Source organism: Lentinula edodes, assembly GCF_021015755.1.
Source record: "Lentinula edodes strain Le(Bin) 0899 ss11 chromosome Unknown C8R40scaffold_1, whole genome shotgun sequence".
Lineage (NCBI taxonomy): Eukaryota > Fungi > Basidiomycota > Agaricomycetes > Agaricales > Omphalotaceae > Lentinula > Lentinula edodes.
In genome coordinates this window covers 932,778-953,225 of record NW_025764307.1, presented here as the reverse complement: position 1 = coordinate 953,225, position 20,448 = coordinate 932,778, and the positions used below count along the sequence as shown (strand labels likewise).

General features: G+C 46.7%; 7 protein-coding genes across 7 annotated transcripts; 4 read left to right on the top strand and 3 right to left on the bottom strand.

Annotated features, from left to right (window-relative positions):
• Positions 1-163: 163 nt before the first annotated feature.
• On the bottom strand, positions 164-1,644 carry C8R40DRAFT_1032506 (rab-GTPase-TBC domain-containing protein; the record flags this gene model as incomplete). Its single annotated transcript, XM_046223267.1, has 3 exons — positions 164-366; positions 416-1,344; positions 1,394-1,644. The coding sequence occupies 3 exons, from the start codon at positions 1,642-1,644 to the stop codon at positions 164-166; spliced, it is 1,383 nt and encodes a 460-aa protein (XP_046092305.1).
• Positions 1,645-5,432: 3,788 nt separating this feature from the next.
• On the top strand, positions 5,433-7,480 carry C8R40DRAFT_1064927 (uncharacterized protein; the record flags this gene model as incomplete). Its single annotated transcript, XM_046225596.1, has 4 exons — positions 5,433-5,819; positions 5,866-6,023; positions 6,064-6,877; positions 6,926-7,480. 4 exons carry the CDS (start codon positions 5,433-5,435, stop codon positions 7,478-7,480), a joined length of 1,914 nt encoding a protein of 637 aa, XP_046092304.1.
• Positions 7,481-9,211: 1,731 nt separating this feature from the next.
• C8R40DRAFT_1064926 (uncharacterized protein) lies at positions 9,212-11,678 on the bottom strand (the record flags this gene model as incomplete). Its single annotated transcript, XM_046225595.1, has 3 exons — positions 9,212-11,208; positions 11,272-11,404; positions 11,457-11,678. 3 exons carry the CDS (start codon positions 11,676-11,678, stop codon positions 9,212-9,214), a joined length of 2,352 nt encoding a protein of 783 aa, XP_046092303.1.
• Positions 11,679-12,290: 612 nt separating this feature from the next.
• Positions 12,291-14,047, top strand: C8R40DRAFT_1076982 (uncharacterized protein). The gene is made up of 3 exons (XM_046226962.1): positions 12,291-13,014; positions 13,083-13,596; positions 13,651-14,047. Exons 1-3 carry the CDS (start codon positions 12,395-12,397, stop codon positions 13,816-13,818), a joined length of 1,302 nt encoding a protein of 433 aa, XP_046092302.1. The 5' UTR covers positions 12,291-12,394; the 3' UTR covers positions 13,819-14,047.
• C8R40DRAFT_1076980 (cytidine deaminase) lies at positions 14,048-15,007 on the bottom strand. Its single transcript, XM_046226961.1, has 5 exons — positions 14,848-15,007; positions 14,697-14,800; positions 14,594-14,637; positions 14,499-14,539; positions 14,048-14,435 (listed from the first exon to the last, which is right to left on the bottom strand). The coding sequence occupies exons 1-5, from the start codon at positions 14,904-14,906 to the stop codon at positions 14,216-14,218; spliced, it is 468 nt and encodes a 155-aa protein (XP_046092301.1). The 5' UTR covers positions 14,907-15,007; the 3' UTR covers positions 14,048-14,215.
• Positions 15,008-15,914: 907 nt separating this feature from the next.
• C8R40DRAFT_1076968 (uncharacterized protein) lies at positions 15,915-18,353 on the top strand. Its single transcript, XM_046226960.1, has 11 exons — positions 15,915-15,994; positions 16,049-16,107; positions 16,239-16,257; positions 16,317-16,539; positions 16,593-16,636; positions 16,691-16,743; positions 16,798-17,249; positions 17,304-17,681; positions 17,740-17,935; positions 17,990-18,170; positions 18,232-18,353. Coding segments are annotated over exons 1-11 (1,662 nt in total). The 5' UTR covers positions 15,915-15,992; the 3' UTR covers positions 18,287-18,353.
• Positions 18,354-18,602: 249 nt separating this feature from the next.
• C8R40DRAFT_1032147 (squalene epoxidase) lies at positions 18,603-20,364 on the top strand (the record flags this gene model as incomplete). The annotated part of the gene is made up of 5 exons (XM_046223235.1): positions 18,603-19,334; positions 19,384-19,768; positions 19,823-19,913; positions 19,967-20,141; positions 20,203-20,364. The coding sequence occupies 5 exons, from the start codon at positions 18,603-18,605 to the stop codon at positions 20,362-20,364; spliced, it is 1,545 nt and encodes a 514-aa protein (XP_046092299.1).
• Between the last annotated feature and the right edge of the window lie 84 nt (positions 20,365-20,448).

Here is a 20,448-nt window from a genome sequence, read left to right as displayed (position 1 = left end):
GAATGTGCGATGTTGATCAGTACAATGGATTGAAGGTGCAATGCAAATGCATTTATGGTGATGGTCGATGACACTGGGCAAAAGAGCGTAGATGCCAGAAACAGAAGGCAATTAAGAGGCTAATGGCGAACCCGTACAATGTTCTGAGAAGCGGCAGGTGGTACTATAACAGAGCGTCTCCATCCTTACCAGCAGCGACTAGATTGTGCCAATCTTTCCTCCACTGAGCCATACTAGATCTGAGCTTTTTGTCATTTAACGTTTTCTCCACCCATGACAACAGTATATTCTCATCCTCTGGAACGAAGAAGGAAGACAGCAGAGAGAGAATTGTCTCAAAATTGGCGGCAGCAGACGTGATTTGATCTAAACATTCAAGTTGGTAATTGATCACACCTTCGAAACGGACGCGTACCTCTGAAAACCCAGACAATTGCTACCGCGACAGTGATGAAGACGTCCTCTCCATCCAAAAAAAACGCGTCCCATAGTCTCAATTGAGTCTGAAAAGGGACACTATTCGCAAATAGAGTGATGTACCATTTGGTAGCATAAGATGTTGTCGAAATCATATGGGTTTTGAATGCTTTAAAGACGTCAGGCAACATCTGTTCAAGGATACGCTCTTGAACGTATATCGCCTCTAGGAGACCAGGAAACCCGGGAGAGAAGATATCGTGCATTCCATACGCGCCATGCAACCGCACCAAAGAAGCATAAACTTGTTCGGGGGTGAAATAACAGAGAAGGGTGGCAGCTATGGGCCCCATACCTTGAACATAGCCGCACTTTTCGCATCGCAACGAGAAGCAATGGAGGACATGGAACAACGATCGTTGCCCAGCGCCGTATCGTGTTTTGAACATGACATGACCACTAATGGTCCTCGGCACATCCAGATCAATTTGAATGTCGTAGCTCGAAGGCTTGTCCAGGACGTCATAATAATCCTGCGCAAGTCTAGCCAAAGACATTTGAGTGCGGTCGCTGGGTGGAGAGTGTTGCGCAGTGAACCGTGATAATAACAATTCCCAAGCCGCGTTCCGCCATCGGTCAGGAATGCCCTTATATGTACGCTCATTTAGTTTAGCTTCCTTGGTAGACCGAATGCTCCAAACCAGTATACCACCTGGATCAGGTTTCGAAGGACGAAGCATCCGTTCCCATTTGCCAATGCGTGAAGGTTCTTTCAGAGGATGTTGAGGTGGAGGGAGAGTTTTCAAGGATGGACCGGCAACCGGAGCGTTTTTGGGACCACCATGTGTCAAACCAATATGCCGGAGGAGAGGAGCAGAGGGCAATAACATCAACCGATCATGGGATGGGGACGAGAAGAATCCATATCTAAAGTGTGATCAACACCAAAAATTTAATTGGATGCCAGAGTCCTTACCGGTCAACCACAGCCAGCAGTTGAGCTTCCTTCGGGTCCAATTCTTTTGTTTTTTCAGTTCCATCACCGAGAGCAGCTTCGGCGTTTAATTGACTAGCTCTACTGTCCCCAATACGTGCCCTTGTACGCTCTACACCCTCTTCATACCCGTCGCCCTTAACGCCGCTGACATCAAGCTGAGCATATGTATTCCTAACGTGGAAAGAGTCCATATCTTCGCCTTCCGACGGCACAAGAGATGTCTTGCTCATGGGTGAGCCCACGTACACGGGGTGTTTCAATGGTAAAGGGGGTAATGAAGGTGCTGGAGACGAAGTAGGCACTTCAAGCGTTTCAGAATTTCGGTTAGGTGGTGGTGTAACTGGCGGTGGGGTTGGTGATACAGGAAGGGGAGGGAGTTCTCCTGACTTTCGAGAAAATCGTGAGGGAGAATACGAAGAATCTCCAGACCTAGCTATCGACAAAGGGCCAGAAGTTATGGAGGTGGCCGTTGTACGATGACTTTGGCCAGTGGACCGTCTCCTGTGGTCGTTTCTTCGGTCAAAACCCGAGATGGGTCTGCTGCTCGAGGGAATAATGGCTACGGAAGGAATCAATTAAGTATCAAGCAGCCAGCAATCAATTAAACTCACAGGAGGAATTGGGGGAATCATGGCTAGACAATCTTATTGAAGTATTGCCAGGGTCAGTAAGGTCGATAATTGGTGTATCCTCCTGGAAATATGCCAGCTCTGTGCTATCCCTGTTGTCGGACTCGTTCAAGTATGATTGTCTGCAATCGAGCTTGATTTGCGGAATGTCCTTAGTATCATCCTGAACCCAGCTAGCTCTCGTCGGCTGGTCATCGGTGTACATGGAATAGATAGAGACAATGGCAGCCTCTGAAGTTGATTGTCTGTGTGGCTTTGTACGTGTCCGAGAAGAAAAGCCAGAATCGGAAGTAGAGGCGGTAGAAGAAAAGGAGACCGAAGGAGAACTTTCTGATGAGCTAGAGTCAAAATATTTTGACGTCGGAGGCACCAGTGCCTCCATCGCTTTGGATGGCGGAGAGAAGAATAGGGAAACACAGGATTGGTCTTATAACAATGTGTATCTTTCTTAACCGGGCCATTAATCCCATTCGGTGTTACATTCAATCCTTATAGCCACTGAATTGGTTCCGGTATGTATTTTACTTCCACCTCAAACCGTGGCAACGTTAACCTGGCAACCTACATCCCAAAATCTCTGTCATTAAAAACCCAGTTGTGTCCTAGTCCCTTTGCGCAGCGACAGACTGTCAACAATGCTACTCATACGCTATGCACTTGCCACTCAGGCGATCTTCGCGTGTAGATCATTATAAAAGATTAACCACGAGAACAAATGCAAATAGATGTATCTCTCACCCTCTCTCACCGGAGAAAAATGGCGGACGCCTTGGACGATGGATGTTTCTCTTGCTCCTGTCGGAATTCTGCAAAAAGTAAGATAGATTAACTTTCAGTTCGCAATCGTACAGCTTATACCAGCTCTAACTTGTGGCGGTAGAATTGTGGAGTCACTGATTCAAAGGACACCATAGCCTTTCATTCTTCTTCCTTCAGGCAGCTGGAACGTCTATCTGTCTTGACGCAAGACTGATGTCCGTTTCCGTTTGAGCACCGCCTTAGGGTTTTTAGCTGCCATCCCAGAAGAGCTGACAGTAGTTTGTCCAATAGTCCAAGACAATGAATTTGAACCTTTGTGGAATTCTCAATTAAGGCGCCAGGCGCACTGCGTACACATTCACAGGAGGTCAATCGCTAATGTCTAAAACGAGAGAGAAAAACTATAGAGCCAAACTCAGTACGAAATGCAGATAATAAAGCAGTTGACTGACTTGAGAAAACATGACCGTAAAGGATACAACATTCTCAGACACACGGCCGACTATAGCTCGGAAAAGACAAAATGGGAAAACGAATTCCAAATCATTCAATTTCTGATACATCAATGTCCTCATCCCAGGCATCTGCATAAGCTGCCAGGTCCTGGGAACACATTAATTATCATTGTCACAAAGACAGAAAATTTGAGTTCACCTCTTCACTGGGCTTTATAACCTGGGCAGAATATCGTCTTTCAATCACAAACTTCGATTGAGATGCTTTGTAAAAACTTGAAGCATAAACATCCTGACAGTTCTCTTCTTCTTCCAGGTCCTGAGCGAAAGCTTCTAGATCCTGATTGGTTGTGAGCAACGGGCCTTCTTCATCGGGCACAAAAAACGTCATACCTCTTCACTTGGCTCCGCGATACCCGCAGAGTATCTTCTAGAGGCATAGAAAGGAACGACAGGTAATTTGTGGATGTGTTCATCTTTCACGTTAACATCGGTTTCGTCTCCTACTCGGCGAACTTTGGTTTCATTGATGGATGGCGCCCCCTTAGCCGTAGTATTCACTGCCTCTGTCTCGGGTTCCTTCTCCAAATCTCTAGTAGCCTCTTCCATACCAATAACCTCTAAAGAACCTGCCTGATTCTTGGCAGCCTGGCGAGATTTTCTCTCTTTGATCATCTTCTCTAGTGTCGTCGTGTATTCTTTGCGCAGTGCAGACCAATCCCTATCATCCTCTTCATCCATCATAGCACCTAGATTGGCTAGATGGTCAGCGCCCTCATTGCCTTCTATACCCGAATGCCCTTTGACATATTCCAGTTTCACCGATTGACCAATTCGAAAGCGCGAGGATAGAAGAATAGCAACGTAATGAATGAGCTCGGGGTTTTTGACAGCTGACCCATCAGCCTTCCGCCAGTCGTTCTCCAGCCACTTCTGAAGCCAATCATTGAAGCCTAGTAAGTAAGAGTTAGCGAAAGCTTACACAGGGAGAGTTGGGAATCACTCGCAGCGGATGCTGTACTTCGAGTCTGTCTTGATTGTCAGCGGGCCCTTTTGAAAACGCGTTGTTTCCAGGACACGACAGATAGCCTGATATATAAAGAGATAAGTCGAAACCGATGGAGCATGAGAGAGAAGCGCACGATGAGTTCTGCTCTATTGTTTGTCTGCTCCCCTGGACAACGTTCGGCTAAATTGCTACAAGCTTAAAAATTAACATAACTTCAGAGACAAATGTACTCAAGAGCATTTACCGCGAGTCATTATGGCCCCACCACACGCCAATTCCTGCCACGGAACCCACCTTACCATTACCCTTACATGCCCCATCACAGTATACGACAAGCGGTTCTACAGAATCATCGATCTCAAATATCAAGAGCGGTGTTTGCATTTCAGCGAAAGTGCGCTTCTTGCCTTTTGAAGGGATTGATTTGAACGGTTTGCTCTTGCTATCAGTGTCATTCGAGGCACGCACTGGCTGGACAGTTTCAGGAGATACTTCGACTGAGCCCATATAGTCTTCCGCCTGGGCTTTTGAAACAAATTTCTGGTATTTGGCTCCAGGATATCCTTTCACTTGCTCTTCGCACTCATCCCTATCTCGCAGTTAGTTAAACCAACCCAGAGATCAACATCGTTAAGACTCGCCAGGTAATATAAATACCTGCGACTCGGCCCTTCTTCACAGCGTAGTATCCGCCTTTACTTTTCGCCATTTCTGTGCTCGAATAGAGTTGATTACTTGCTCTAGAGTTGGCGGATGTATTGAAACTCTTCCTCGCATACAAGAATTCAGGAAATAATACTGGTTCCAGCACAGAGTTCTTCGCTGATGTAGTTGACAGTGATATATGATCTGATCGTCTGACAATCCTTAGGGAGAAAGAAGAACGCCAGACGTGAAGCATTCGTTGGTAAAGCACGTGCTTTCTGCACACTTGTGGGTGTATGGCGTCTATGAGCGTCTATGCCGCTGACGCTTTGGAATGTCCAGCTCAAGTCCTCGTAAATCTGACTCTGCATATCATCCCTACTATGGTACGACAATCTGAAATGCAATCTCGCATAAAACGGGACGACACCGACAAACTGATAGAATGTAGCCCGAGGGCGTTCTTAAAAACCTATGCCTCAAATAAACAGTTGCGCTCCAAGGATCTAAGGAACGTTGTCATGAATGCGCTCAAGGAGGGTAAGCTCTTAGACGATAATGGATGGATCTCTCTCCGGAATACGGGAAAGGGACAGAATCAGAACGAGACTTTTGCATTTCTAGGCCAAGTCGCCGAAGCTATCACTCGCGCTGCCACCCAGCACGATGAAACCTTGAAGCCCCAGGCTGTTGCCTGCCCGTCTCCTACTGCTACATATCAACACTCAAAACTGGGATACCGTTTCTTTCCTGACTGGACAGCAGTGTTCAATGTGCTCTCTTCTAGCATTCACGTAGATGCAAAGCCTTCGACAGTCAGTGCATCCAGAAAGACACCTGTCAAAACTTTGGACATTGCATCAATCGCGGAATTCAAGCTCGAAGATACTACCGAAAAGATTATTGATGTAAGTTTTGCGAGGAATGATCTGCTATCTTAACTAATAAAACTAGAACGAAGAAAAAATGGTTGGGGCTGCAAAGCAGTTGCTTGGGAATGATCCGTGCCGGGAGCGTATTCTAGGTTTCACGATGGAGAAAAAGCGAACCCGATTTTGGGACTTTTCGCGATGTGCAATCACAGTGTCCGAGCCTTTTGATCTTAACGAGGTGTGTGTCTTAGTTCTGTTAACAACTCCCCTTATCATTTAGATGGCTTCAGAAACCTGAATTACTGGTCGACTTTCTTCTTTTTGTCATTTTCGCAAAAAAGCATGAAATCGGATTCGATCCTACAATGCACAACATCTCCGTGGGCGGCGAAGATTGCTCCTGTTATGAAATCGGCAACTCCTTCTTTCTCATCGTTGGGTCGCCGCTTACCGAAGCAGCTGCATATCAGATGGTCGGGCGTGCTACTCGAGTTTGGGTTGTTGTAGGACTATTTCCCGACAGAAATGGAGATATCGAAGTCGGAGGAAGGCTTCGACGAGGTGTTACCAGACGTGTCTTGAAGGATGTTTGGTTATATGACAAGGCACTCTGCGAGCGAGAGATCCAATCAAGTATTTTGAAAAAGCTTGATGCCAAACAAAAAACCAAACTCGAGGAACACTTTCTCACCTTCATCATGGAGGAGGTAATCATCTTTGAAGGAGAGCCGAAGCCTACTTTCAAAAAACCCTCTCTCACCAAAGTCGAACCTATCATGATGTCCCGGACACACATGCTGCGAAAGCATGTCCGTTCTGTAGTAAATGAAGAGCGTGAAAATCTTTATCAACTCACCGATTTCAAGAAAGCTTTAATATGCTGGAGAGATATGATCATATGCATGTCGCTTTGCCATTTCGATCAGTTGATGAAACTCACGATAATTCCAGGTCTTAATCTATTCCGTATCGCTGGCTTTATTCATCGTGATTTGAGTGGAGGGAATACACTGTTTTTTGAAGGCAAGGGGATAATATCTGATCTGGAATACGCCAAGAGGTACAATGAGGTGTCGAGTCACGATCCCAAGACGGTATGCCTCAGCTTAGTCTAGTACCTCCAGTACCTAATGTCGCACCAGGGCGCGCCTGATTTCATGGCTGCAGAATACCAGGCGAATTGTTTTTTTCTTCTTCCCTCTCCAACAGACGCAACCGCAGAACTTCTTAAATTACAGCGCCAGTGGTTTGCACCCCATTTTGTACATGACATCGAATCAGTCTACTGGCAATATCTATGGTTCCTCCACAACCGCTACCCTAAAATTTCGAAACCCTCGCAATCAGCTTTGGAAGAAATCAAACAACAAGCTAAACTATATTTTGGTTATGGTATTGACGGAAATCACGACCGCTTCGACGTCATCCGAAACGAAACAAGCCATATATTACTCCGAGGTGTCTTGGAATCTGTATATTGCCCTCTCATCCTACAACCCCTTGATTTGTCGATAACCCTGCGTGAAGAATACCGGCGGGTTGTCAGGTCGCTTCCCATGAAAAAGAGCGATGATGCCTGGCGGCTGGGGGACGTATTCAATGGGGATATTTATGAGCAGTTCCTCGGAATGCTCCAGACTGTGTTGGATGCATACCCGGATGGGTACGCGGTCATCACTGTTGATGCTGCTAGTTGAGGAACGGGTAAAGTTGCCCCGTTAAACGGAAGTGGCAACCTTCAGACTCTGACTCACAACCAAAATCTAGACCGTAGTCATCCAAAGAGAATTTAAAACTAAAGGACATACTGAAGTTGAGATATGGCAAGGACCACTGCAAGACCTCAGCTCAGGTCCTCAAGACAGTGTATTTTCTCATTACCCGATCTTACCCGATTGTATTGGTTCATTAATTGCGTCGCGTCGGTATGAGTTATCGTCACACGGCCCGAGGTAATTATCCAGCTGACAAGTCTGACTATAACTGACTATGCTGCAGCGCAGTGCCCTTCATCTCTTTTTGGATAGTTTAGGTCCTCCGCCAACACGAGGCTAGCGACTTTCCATTCCTAGACAAGGCATATTCCGTTTTAGGAAGTTACCTTGTTCTTTCTCGTCAGAGTATATCGTATAAATCCTCCAACTATTCCAGATGTAAGATAACAAAGCAAGCAGCTTCTGTTCCTGCTAATTCGACCTCACAGTGCTCGAATATTTAGCCTTCCACCATCCCACCGCGTTTCCGCCGAAGTGAAGAATTCCGGTCAGATTCACTATTGTTCCCAAAGACAATAGGGACTTGCGCGCTTACGTCCCATCAACTTACTTCGTTCTTCCTGTTAACTTTCTTATTATCCTTCCACTTGGTGGGTCCACACGGATACACAATTACCGTTATCATTTCCGAAACATAAAAAGCCTCGCTCCATCTCAATAACTCCCCAGCTGGCTTCAACTCCCCATCACACAAGGCATCTCACGTCTTACTCTCACTCTCCTTCTCACTCGTGCATTCTCTATCATCATCTTATTCTCTATTAATTCATCGTTTGCGGGTCATTATCATCATCATCATCAGCATGTCTTCTTACACACACACCGCTCCTCCCACCTCGCCTACCTATGGCTTCTTCCCTTCAGGTGTTACGTCTCCCAATGCATTTCCAACTTTCCACCAGTCTCCCCGCGATTCGCATGCGATGTACGCTGCGGCCTTCTCACCTTCGTCTTCCTCATCCCAAAATCGGGCGAATGGGCAAACACAACGCACCCAAGGGAGCCAGAATCCTTTGAAGAAACTCGTTTCACGCAAGTGAAGCATGCAGAGTCCACATTGTATCACCCATTTATGCATCTATGCATCACCATGTACACCCACGTACGCTATTTACGCATCTATGACTATGACCTTCACGACGCGTCGTCTATGTCATGATTAATCCACGACTTTCGTTACACGTCTCCGCGGGAGATAACCAGAATCAGCTCATTATTTATTGAAAGAAGGGGAACGGCGCGTTGCTAATTGCAATGCTTGGCGGGGACGGTTCGGGTAGTGGCCAGCTCGAGGAAGTTTTTATTAGCCAGCGTCGCACACGTTTTGCATCCATGCTTTCGGGGCACTTCATTCGCATCTTGTATACATATTTTTTCTTATAGCATAGAGCTCATGTGCTTGTTTTGTATCTATTATTCTCTAGGTTTTTGTTGTAATTGCAGGGATTAATCAACACACTTTTCTTGGGCTTGAGGTTCGAGACTTCGAGTTTCACAACGGAGATTTCGAGAGTGGGTATTTACGAATAACTGTACAAAATAATTCATTAGATGCAAATTACTGTTCAGTATGAATCTTAGCAATACAAATATGTAGTCTCTTTATGTTGATGCCAGAAAGAAAGGAAAATCTATGTCCATCGCCACAACTAATCAAAGAGGCCCCCATCCTTCTTCCTCGCCAACAGGCCACTTCAAATTATCCTTCTCTATCCCTACTGATGCCGCGCTTCCTTTCCTACTCCCTATACCAGTTACACTCAAACTCCTTGGTGTCCTATCTTCCCGACCTCCCTGTCCATTCCGCTCATAGTCCTCGACATCCTCATAACTATCATCATCCTCAACACTCTGTCGTTCCCATCCATCTTCTCTTTCATCCCGCATCAAGCCCTCTTCCTCCTCCCTAGGCCTAATCAGCGACTTGTGATCTCGTACGAAACCCCGCTTAGATAGTCCGGCTTCAGCCTTGAATCGGGCTTTATCCAAATGGGGTTGAAGCTGCTGCTGCATCGACAATAGCTGAGGCTGCAATGATGCCGCGAGGGATTTTAATGGATTGTCAGATGTCGACGGCGATTGGCCTAGTCCTAGACCGGGACTGGAACCAGATACCTTTCGTTGATGTCTCCGAAGCGAAGCAGCACCGTTGGGAGGGGATGGAGTGGATAGGCTCATGTGTCTGCTAAGATTCGAGTTTGGGGAAGAACCACTGGGACTAATATTCTTCGGGGGACTCCATTCATTCGTACCCAACACATTATTTTTAGACCCAAGCACTTGCACGCTTTCTGGACGTCTCCTTCTTGAAGCAGGTGACGGTCCGGGGGACGCGTCAGGAGGATCGTCATCTAACGGTGAGAACGGTGACCGCTCTGTATCGCCCAATTCGGCAGCGGCTAAACGATTAGCCAGAGAGGTTGGACTAGGATGATGAAGAGACTTTGAACGAAACATTCTGCTAGGAGAATTACCGTTATTCAGAAATACATTTCTATCGAAATGATTACTGGAATCCGACGCCGTCCCTTCTCTGTTCCGCGACGATGTAAAGTCCGTCGACCCTCTGGAGAATGTCGACACATACGGTGAAGCGGTTTTGGGCTTGGTGCCATATATCGCTTCGAAGTCTCTTTCATCGGCATCATTTGCAAAGGATTCAGCCGATTTGTGAAGCTGGGTAAACGATGGCGTGCGCTTGTGAATAACATGGAAACCACTCGAAGTTGCAGACGAAGAGAGATTAGGTGGAATCGGAGGGGGGGGTTTGCGATAAGACATGTTCTGATCAGGATGCTTGGGTGGCGGTCCTGGTAGCTGCGGTAGATCGACTGATTTACGAACGGGAGACGTGGATGGAGAGCTGGCATACCGAGGGGGGTCAATGATACTGACGGGCTGGAATGGGCTACTTTTGAAGGGATTATGTGAAGAGGACGTGGAAGGTTTTCCTGCCAATGCAACTTGTTGGAATGAGGTGGTAGACATTGGTGGTGACGGAGGCTTTTTACTATGGTTACGTTTTGGGAGTGGAGGAGCGCGATTATTATCGGATGAAGAAGTGTATGAAGATGAGGAAGCAGAGGAACCCATTTTGTTTGGGCTGGAACTCCTACCTCTAAGGGTGAATGGTGAAGAGTTGGAAGAGGATACTTCTGAGCTTTTGAGTACTCTAAGCACTCTTTCCTTCTCTAGCTGCTCCTCGGCTTGCTTCCAAGTCTTTCCGTTTTTTGAAGCTATAAGACTCTGCTTCATCAAGGCGGAGGTAACGTGGGATGTGTGTGAGTGTAGTAATGTAGGCTTCGAAGGTAGTGGGGGTGGTGGTGGCGGATTGCCAACCGATACAACGAACGAGCCATGCCTCGGAGGGGGTTGAAAACCTGGGATTGGGGGTGCAGGCTTTCTGGGAGGAAGAGGAGGAAGCTTGGAAGGAGTCGAGTCCGTAGCGCCATCGTGTGACTTTGCAGAAACGCTCCGTGTGCTGGAGAATGGGTTGTGATTGGTATTGAAAGTGCGATGTTGCGGAGGCGCAGAAAATGGATTGTTAGAGTCGGACGACCTCCGCGATGAGCCTACAGTAGACGAAGCAGCGTGAGCCTGCGACTTTGGAGGCGAAGAAGGCCGAGATATTGAAACTGAAGAAGGATGTGCTGTAGATCAGACAAGAGATTTTAGAACAGATACGAAACAGAAACAAGATAACTCATGCACACCCTGAACAAAAGCTAAAGCACGATCGACATCTTTTCCCGACTCCACATGTAGGACTAGTCTGAGTGCTGCAAAAAACTGGCCTCCAGAAAGCATGTCTGTTTGGGACAGATTTGGGGAAAAGAATCGTAATATCTGCGAAGACATACAAGTTAAAGAAAGTCAAAAAACTCAAAAAGAGATTTACATTGTCCAGCATTGCAGCTGATATATGAGAGTATCTTCCCCTCAACCATGCTCGTGCTTCCCGTACGGTGATCGAAATATTCTCGAAATATGCATCGTCGTGTTCAATACCGTCGTCAACTTGGCTGTCAGTGAGCGTGATGTCGGCCAGGCTGGACGTATATAGTTGATATTCAGCGTCATTCAGCGCAGAGACGTGAAGATTGAGCCGTCTCGAGGCCATTCAGCGGAATAAGATGATGGTTTAGTTTGAACTCAAGTACTAAAGAACGTATCGCGGACATGAGGTTGAAACTCACACGGTAATCTTGTTGAGCGCCTATGACAAATGCCCATTACGCGCTAGAGTCCGGCCCGGTTGGATTTCATCTTAGAGGGTAATAGACGTGCTCAATTAAAAATTTGTTTTTCACATATTACATCAAAAGTTACTATATATAGTAACTTTTGACATTGTTTATCTTGTCTTTCTCCCTTTTCTCCCTCCTTCGACATCGCCAACTTTGTATGCCCCTGCAACAGATATAGAGGTCATTCTCGACAATACGGATGATTACTCTGACTTCTTCTGCTGAAAATAGACCACATTGCCATAGGATGATCCCGAGAAAGATGAGGAAAAATTAGCAAAAATCTGCAACTTCCAGTAGTAGCGATGGTGATGGATATGGATGGGACAGGATGGGAAAGCTTTCGAACAGAGTATATATGCTGTCAAAGACTCAGGCAGGCTTTTGGAGATACTTGTGCATATCCTGCAGTGCCCTCCATTATCTTTTCGTCGACACCAGTTGGTAAATGTTAGAAAAAATTACTATATTTAGTAACTTTTGATGTTATATAAGTTTTTGAAAAAATCAGGATTTTTAATTGAGCACGTCTAATTATTTGCCCACTGTGACTTTGCATCGACACTCACAAGTTCAAACCCTTTGAACCATGTCACCAGCCCGAGACTCAATGGCTGGGCTTGCCAACCACAGCACTGTCTATACACTTTCCCTTCTTTCTGAGTATTCTCATACGCTCGACTCTTTGCCTCTAGATCTTTCCCGTAATTTTGCAGACCTTCGTGAACTCGACGCTGTGCTTTCATCGTCGATGGCGTCCATCACTCAGAAAATCACGATGCTCACGCAGATGATAGAAGAAGGCACTGGAAAGAAGGAAGAGCGCTTGTGGCTTTTGACGGAGATTGCAGAAGAAGCTGCCCGTCTCAGGCCTGGCGGGGAAGACAAGATTCGTGTTGCATGCCAAGCAGCCGATAATCTCAGAAACCATGCCAATCATCTAAAGGCTTTAGCTGAAAATATTCCGGATTTCAATCCTTCGACATTGAACAGACACACAACATATCCCCATGTTGCCGCCAAATCGTTCATGCCTCTCACCGCCTTCGAGACAACTCGTCGAAGGCGAGGTGGATTTGGTTCTCTGCTAACCAGTGCAACAGATCCGAGTCCAGCGAAAAGGAAACGACTTGTAAAAGATGATGAGCCAACTCCTCGAAAAGATAAACCCAACGATTCCAGAAATCGTAATCGGGCACGGGCTAGAAAGTGTGTTTTGTTTGTCCAATCCTTATTCCTCAAACACATTGAGACTTAAATTTGGCGTCTTCCTTCAGGGTTGAACGTCAACCATCTCCGGTAGAGTCTTTACTCTCCGTTGCATCTCATCAAAACGGAATACTATCCCGAAACAACTCTTCCACCAACAACAAACGCTCTCGATCTTCCGTCCAACATCGGGCCGGTAGCCCTTCCCGTGACGACCATTACACAAACGGTGACCAACGCCAACCCAGTTCCAACGGTCGTCGAGATTTCGACGTTCCCCCGTCTACTTCTCATCCGTCTTTACCCCTTCCATTTCACGTGAATGGTAATGGTTATAACCATTTGTCTGGTCCTGCTAGTGACTGGGCTCCGTCTCATAATCAACTGGAAGGCCCTGGAATGCCTGTAGCCAGGCCGGTCCACTCTGGTACTTCCGCTTCCATTAGCGCAGTCGAACATATGGTCGACCTCAACGATGGTGATGTGGATGGTGATGGAGAAGACAAACCGTATTGTATCTGCCAACGCGGTAGTTTCGGAGAAATGATTGCTTGTGATGAACCGACCTGTGAATTTGAATGGGTACGCTCTGATCAACTACTTTTCAAGTTCCCGTCTCACTCGATCCTCCTACAGTTCCACCTCAATTGCATCGGGCTCACCGTGGCCCCTGAAGGTGCTTGGATCTGTGATTCTTGTACGAGCAACCAAGTAGCCAAGAAGAACGGCAGACGATCGGCTCGTGGTGGTAAACGCAAAGGTGGTGGTAATCGTGCCGGTGGACGCGCCGCTTCGGGCGCTTGATGCATACTCTCTCTCGCATTTACTCTTTTGCATTTCCTCTTCTCTGCACATTTGTTTATTTTATTCATAGTCTAACAGTTTTAGGAGTATCCCTTCACATTTTGTATCTATCATTTTGTTTCCCTGTTTTTGCTACTCCTTATAATGGTCAAAGAAAGTGGCGCAGCTTGTACATCATGGTTTTTTTCTCCACTCACCCAAAATTAGTGTTTACACTAAGCTGTTATCAATGGCATATGTGTTTTTATGATTGCGAGTCGATGGGCATAATAGTATCTATGTGCAACACTGCGACGTTCCCGAAATATCTATCTTGTGGTGCCGACCTGTCTACATAAGGATATGGAGTTGAATGACTATCATCTTGGCCGCCTTGTTACTTAGGATTGAAGATTGATCAAACCGTCCCTCGAGGTAGCTCTAGATGCTCCGGGCCAAAGCTATCTGGTAAAAGTTCACCAATAGAAGTCTGCTTCACGCCTTTCTCTGCATCCCCGGAGTCCTTGTTGAATTGTGGGTAATCAGCAGGAACCAGCAGTATAGGCATATCCTGTGCACAGAATTCACGAATGACCTGTCGACATAAGCCACAGGGGGAGATGGCAGATTTCACATCGCTGGCGCAACATATCAATTCCCGAACGCGACTGGTTTCGAAAGGAGATGCTCTGTAGACTTACGTGACAACAGCCAGAGCGGCGAAAGATCGTTTGCCTTCGCTCTGTATCGAAGAATCAGATGTAGGGCGGACTGATTTCAAGAGAGAAGGACCAACAGCAGATTTAACGATAGCGGTCCTTTCAGCACAGATCGTACCGCCTGATCCGACATTATCATTGGTACCAGCAACATTCATTGAGCTGCTGACCATGCTTTACCATATGATGCATTCTCGATATTTGCGCCTTTGATTATCGTCCCATCAGAGGCCAAAAGTGCCGCTCCAACGCGAAATTTGGAGTAGGGGCTGTATGAAAACTCTCTCGCTGTGAGACTATCAGTCAAAACCGTCCAGATACTATTGACGACTTTCCTTCAAAAGCGGAATTGATTAAGGCTTCCCTTTGTTCTTCAGATAATGCTGCCATCTGAGTACGAGTGTAAGAGGATCAAAGGCGCCAACCGTGCGTGTGGCCGAGATTTCTCGTAGACTATGTACAATTAAATTACTGTTCACCAGGCTACAATGATGGGAATCATACTACAGTGCCTGTGCAATCCACAAAACAACAATCCCCTCGCCTTTTACTAGGGGATTCCGTGTGGATTGTACACGCAAAGGCACATATCCAATCTTTGGGCTATCGTTTCTCTTCGAGAGGAAATTTCATTTAGCTTTTTGAGCTTTGATTCCAGTGCCCATTCTGAATAACAAGACCAAGAAAAGTTCCTGGAATGTTCTTGTACGTTGACGTCGCATCCAAAATGTCTGCACTGGTTGTGGTCGCCTCCAGCACACGCATCTTTGAAATTCTAACAGAAAAGGATTATAGTACAGGTTATGGCTACTGAAGTACTGACCCATAGCTTCCAAGCTACATAATTACAGCTCGCTTATTTGAAAGGCATCGTCAAACTTTGCCAATGCCATGCATGTCATTATATTGCTGGGACTTACTACTATTTTATCACAACTCCGCTGCAACATTTCATATTAGTACGATGATTGAGAGAACGTTCCTACCTCCATTTCATGTCCCTACAATTACTGTGCGCCTCGTTAGTTTCATTGATCTTGATGTTGACTGTGCAGGGAGTATTCTGAGGTAGAATTCGGCTAGTCGCAGTGTTGGTAGAGATTTGGATACATACAGATGAGCAGGCTGTCGGGGCAGCCCTGTTCTCTTAAAAGAAAGTTTTCAACTTTCCTCTGTGAAACTCTGGCTAGTGAGACTAGCCTCAGACTACTCACCAATGTAGTTTTGCATCGGCGATATCCTTCTGGTTGTACTGATGGCAAACTTGTGACCAGTTTACGAGCAAATAAACTGTCCACAACTTTGAGTTGAACGGGTCAATGACATCGGGATAATTGCCGTCGAAATTCCTTGCACAGTGTAAGATTCAGACTGAGACTGAGCAGCTGAGCTCAGAAAGGAAAGCCTAGTCACGATTTGTCACCTACTGTCACGATTCTTCAATTTTGTCTTCGAACCTCTTTGCACAAGCCAAACATGTTTGTGGAATCGTTGCTGCATGCTTCCAATGATTATTGACTTTCTCCCCACAGGGATGAAGATGATGATGAATTTCTTTACGGTACCTCTTCTACGCCAAAGACAGCTCCTGGTGAGGATTTAGTCGGACCTTTCTTTGCAGACAGAGGGCACTCTTACTGTCGGTTTATCCGCTGCTATCTTGTATTTCTTTTGCTTGACAATGAACATTTTTTAACTTCCTGCCTCTTTTTTCGCGTTAAGAAACCTCAGTCTCTCAACCGTGAGTCTGTTGCATGGTGCAATTTCGGCGCGTTCAATTTTGATTTTACTTTTTGCTAGCCAACCGGTTGAGAACAGTCTTTTGGACTCAAGGGGTATTGTTTCTCAATTGGAAGCTGTAGTGGCTGCCTCGGCTGCTGCTGCTAAACACAATGCGGAAATGGCCCAAGCTACGAATGATATAGTTCCTTATTCTGACCCCGATACTCGGGAAGATGCTCAGGAAGGGGACGTATATGCAGAGGGAGACGGGGATGGGGACGATAGCGAAGAGGATGAGGATGTGAGTTCCTTGTATCTTCTATCCTATTGTCTATCTAAATGCGACTATTGTAGATTGAAATCATAATGGAGCCAACGGCGCGGTCTCTCGATTTTCGGTGAGTTTGTTCTGCACGCGCCTGAGGTTCTGTAATGGACATATATTCTACTAGGCAACAACGGTCGCAACAGCCACGGACAGCTTCCACGAGCATACCACCGAGAAGTACATCACTTCGCTTTGCATATGGTCGCTAGAGTCTTATTCTTATCTGTTCAGTCCCTCAGCCCTCACTTACGACCGAATACACTCCCATTCAGCGGATGGAGTCTAGCTCCTCAATCGCAGTGTCCTCATCTCTCCCCCAAATGCAACCCCCGCCGATGCAGTCCGCTCAGTCTCCGGCTACCCAACCTTCCGCAGCTCAAGCAGAAATTTCATCAAACAATCTAAACGTTTCTCTGGATAATGGAGTTGATCCTACCACCCTCCCGCCTGTGAAAGCACCTCCCTCACATCCCGAGATTGATCCAGCTGCCCCAGGAATGCTTGACGGTCGGGCGATCTTTGAGGTAGACATTGCCGCAATGGCGGACAAGCCTTGGAGGCGCGCTGGATCCGACATTAGTGATTGGTTCAATTATGGATTCGACGAACTCTCATGGGAAGCCTATTGCTATAGGCGGAGAGAACTCGGAGAGATGGCTGATGCTCTCAAGGTCAATGTTTTGGTAAGAAAAGATCAATTTTTCTAGTCCTTCTTACAACTGATTAGATCTGCACAGAATTTTGCAGCAATGCCCGAGGAGCAGTTGACCGCTTTACCGCCCGACATCCGTCAGATGGTCATGACCGGCGCAACCGCCGCCATGATGAATAACACTCCCAATCCAGGAATGATGGCTCCTGGTGTCATGATGGACATGGGGATGATAAACTCGATGAATATGGGCATGAACGGTGATATGGGTATGAACCAGCAAATGATGCCAGTAGACCAAAGAGGTATGATGATCCAAGATGGTGTGCCGTCAGGTCCTATGGGAGGTGCTGGCGCACCAGAACAAGTAGGCGGAGGTGGAATGCCTGTCGGAATGATGCAGGATGGGTTTGCCACCGGTGGACCTATGGGTATGGGTATGCCAGGAGATTATTCAATGCAGGTTCGTAGTATAGATAGCCAAACTGATAGGCCTTCTCATCATCCTTACTTTGACGAAGGACCAGTCACAAATGTTTTCGGGTCCAGGATTGGATACTCAAGGTCCTCAGAACATGCAGAACGTTCCTCCTGTACCCACTCCTCGAGGTCCTACGCCTTCGTACCGAGCACGAGGCAATATGGTTCAAGGATTGCGCTCACGTGGATTCCCTGGTAGAGGCCGAGGACGAGGGGGGATGTACGTCAATGAAGGCAGTATGTGGTTTTCTTTATTCGTACGGACATTCACACTGACACTGTCGTCAATAGCGCCTGTTGTCGCGCGACCGGCATCACCACTTCCACCCAACGTACCTACCGGTCCTCGTAATCAAAACAAATACAAGGACAGAGACGGAAATGCGCCTGCTGTGGATGGCTTGGATTATGGTGGAGACCGAATTGGCACACGTACTCCTAGTGGTGAGCCAGAGGAAAGAGCTTCCAGCCGGTAAGCAGTATCCTTGTTCTCGCGTAGCTCAGGTACCAATGGTGCCCATAATGCCTTTCAGAAAAAGAAGAAGTTCGCCCAGCATGGACGACAGCAGAGGCCCCAAACGACGATAACTTAATACCTCCTGTAGCTTTATCTATATATTATAGTTCACTCTTGATCGTTGGCCAATTTGTGGGAATTCCTCAGTTATCTTTTCATCAAAATTCTGTTTGTAGTAGGGAAAAAGTGACCGAGGCCATGTCTGGTCCTTGTAAGAACTTGAACGTTGACTCTGACCCGGTCTGGATTGATCGCGACGCGCAAGAAATTAAGCGCCTTGCAAGCCAAAAAGTGGTTCGACCCCGAAAATCATCGTCGAATAAATTCTCTCGTCCCTTTGTCGTGCTCTTCGCGATTCTTCCCGCTCCTTCGTACCTACACAACGTTATGCCGAACAGCAAAACCCCTTACGACGTGATTATCATTGGTGCCGGCGTCGCAGGCTGCTCTCTCGCTCATGCTTTGGCTTCTACTCCTCGCAAAGAGCCCCTCAGAATAGCTCTCGTTGAACGTTCATTGGAGGAGCCGGATCGTATTGTCGGCGAACTACTGCAACCGGGTGGTGTCATGTCTTTGCAACAGCTCGGTCTCGAACATTGTTTAGAGGAAATAGACTCTATCCCTGTCCACGGATACTGTGTAACCGAGAAGGAGAAAATTGTCCATATTCCATATCCTGCAGGGCACAAAGGACGGAGCTTTCACCACGGGAAATTCATCACCAACCTACGAAATGCTGCGAAGAAGGCAAAGGGAGTAGATGTTATCGAAGCTACCGTAAACGACCTCATAGAATCCGACCAGAGGATCATTGGCGTGGCTGCGACGAAGAAGAATGCGACAGACAACGAAAAGATCTCTCTTTATGCTCATTTGGTCATCGTTGCGGACGGTTGTTTCTCGAATTTCCGTACCAAGGTCATGGGTCCTCGAGTTTGCAATCCAGTGACAAAAAGTTATTTCGTTGGTGTAATTCTCAACGATGCGACTCTGCCCTACCAATATCACGGAACTGTATGCCTTACAGAGTCGGCTGGCCCAGTCCTATTATACCAAATTGGTACACACGATACCCGAATGCTCGTCGATGTCAAAGCTCCTGTTCCTTCTGACCTGAAAGTGAGTTGTCATGCATGTCGTCGTCTTCCACCGCGCTAAGCATCTTTAGAGCCATATCTTGGAAAAAGTTGTTCCCCAACTTCCATCTTCCCTTCGAACCTCAGTCACCGACGCCTTACAGGAAGGCAACCTCCGCAAAATGCCCAACTCCTTCCTTCCTTCCGTCATGCAAGGCGGAAACGAATTTGGGACCAAGGAAGGAGTCTTTCTCGTTGGTGATGCATGGAATATGCGTCATCCCCTCACTGGTGGTGGTATGACCGTCGCGTTCAATGATATCGTCATTCTTCGTGATATACTCGCTCAAGTTGGGGATTTCTCGCGTTGGGATGAGATAAGAGAAGGATTACGTCGATGGCACTGGGATCGGAAGTCTTTAGCTTCCACAGTCAACATTCTAAGCGTCGCATTATACGATCTGTTCGGAGCCAACGGTACGGTTAAAAATATGCTTCGACAGTGCACTACTTAATTCTTCCTCAACACAGATGACAATCTTGAAGTCCTGAGGACAGGCTGCTTCAAATATTTCGAACTCGGTGGCGAATGCGTCAACGGACCTGTCTCCCTTCTTGCCGCGTATGTGCTATTGTATCCAGCTCTCCTCACGGTTAAATTAACCACTTGAATAGTGTTATCCAATCTCCTGCTACCCTTTTCTACCATTTCTTTTCCGTCGCCTTTTACTCTATCTGGGTGATGTTCACTCACCCGCGCCTTCTTGAGCGAGCCCCTGGATCAAAACCTCGATTAATTGCACCAAGCCTCGCCCAGTACCCCTTCTTATTTGCGAAAGCTATTATCGTGGTATGTTTATATATTTTGTTTGTAGTGTGACAGTCTTCTAACAGTGCTTTCATCACCACAGATCTGGACAGCAATTCTCGTGTTCGTGCCTTTGCTTTGGACTGAGATTCGTTGGTGGTCTCCGGACGACAAAAATGCACGGGCAACAGTACTTTTTCGGTACGGAATGCCAGTTGCTGCACTAGCTACGGTAGCATTCGGGGCATTTCGTTTAACCATTTAGAGGATTTTACCCATTCTTAATGTATCTATTAAGTTATTGGATTTATTGTACAACTTACAGCTTAATGCAGAGATGTCTCGTTCA

Bases quoted from the DNA above. Each gene is read 5' to 3' on its own strand.
- C8R40DRAFT_1076980 (XM_046226961.1), bottom strand. From the start codon at position 14,906: ATGGCAGCATTATCTGAAGAACAAAGGGAAGCCTTAATCAATTCCGCT. The intron at 14,801-14,847 runs GTCGTCAATAGT...TCTCACAGCGAG, and splicing joins AATTCCGCTTTTGAAGGAAA to AGAGTTTTCATACAGCCCCT. The intron at 14,638-14,696 runs GTAAAGCATGGT...ATGTCGGATCAG, and splicing joins TATCGAGAATGCATCATATG to GCGGTACGATCTGTGCTGAA.
- C8R40DRAFT_1076982 (XM_046226962.1), top strand. From the start codon at position 12,395: ATGTCACCAGCCCGAGACTCAATGGCTGGGCTTGCCAACCACAGCACT. The intron at 13,015-13,082 runs GTGTGTTTTGTT...GTCTTCCTTCAG, and splicing joins AATCGGGCACGGGCTAGAAA to GGTTGAACGTCAACCATCTC. The intron at 13,597-13,650 runs GTACGCTCTGAT...ATCCTCCTACAG, and splicing joins CGACCTGTGAATTTGAATGG to TTCCACCTCAATTGCATCGG.
- C8R40DRAFT_1076968 (XM_046226960.1), top strand. The intron at 16,540-16,592 runs GTGAGTTCCTTG...CGACTATTGTAG, and splicing joins ATAGCGAAGAGGATGAGGAT to ATTGAAATCATAATGGAGCC. The intron at 16,637-16,690 runs GTGAGTTTGTTC...ATATTCTACTAG, and splicing joins GCGCGGTCTCTCGATTTTCG to GCAACAACGGTCGCAACAGC.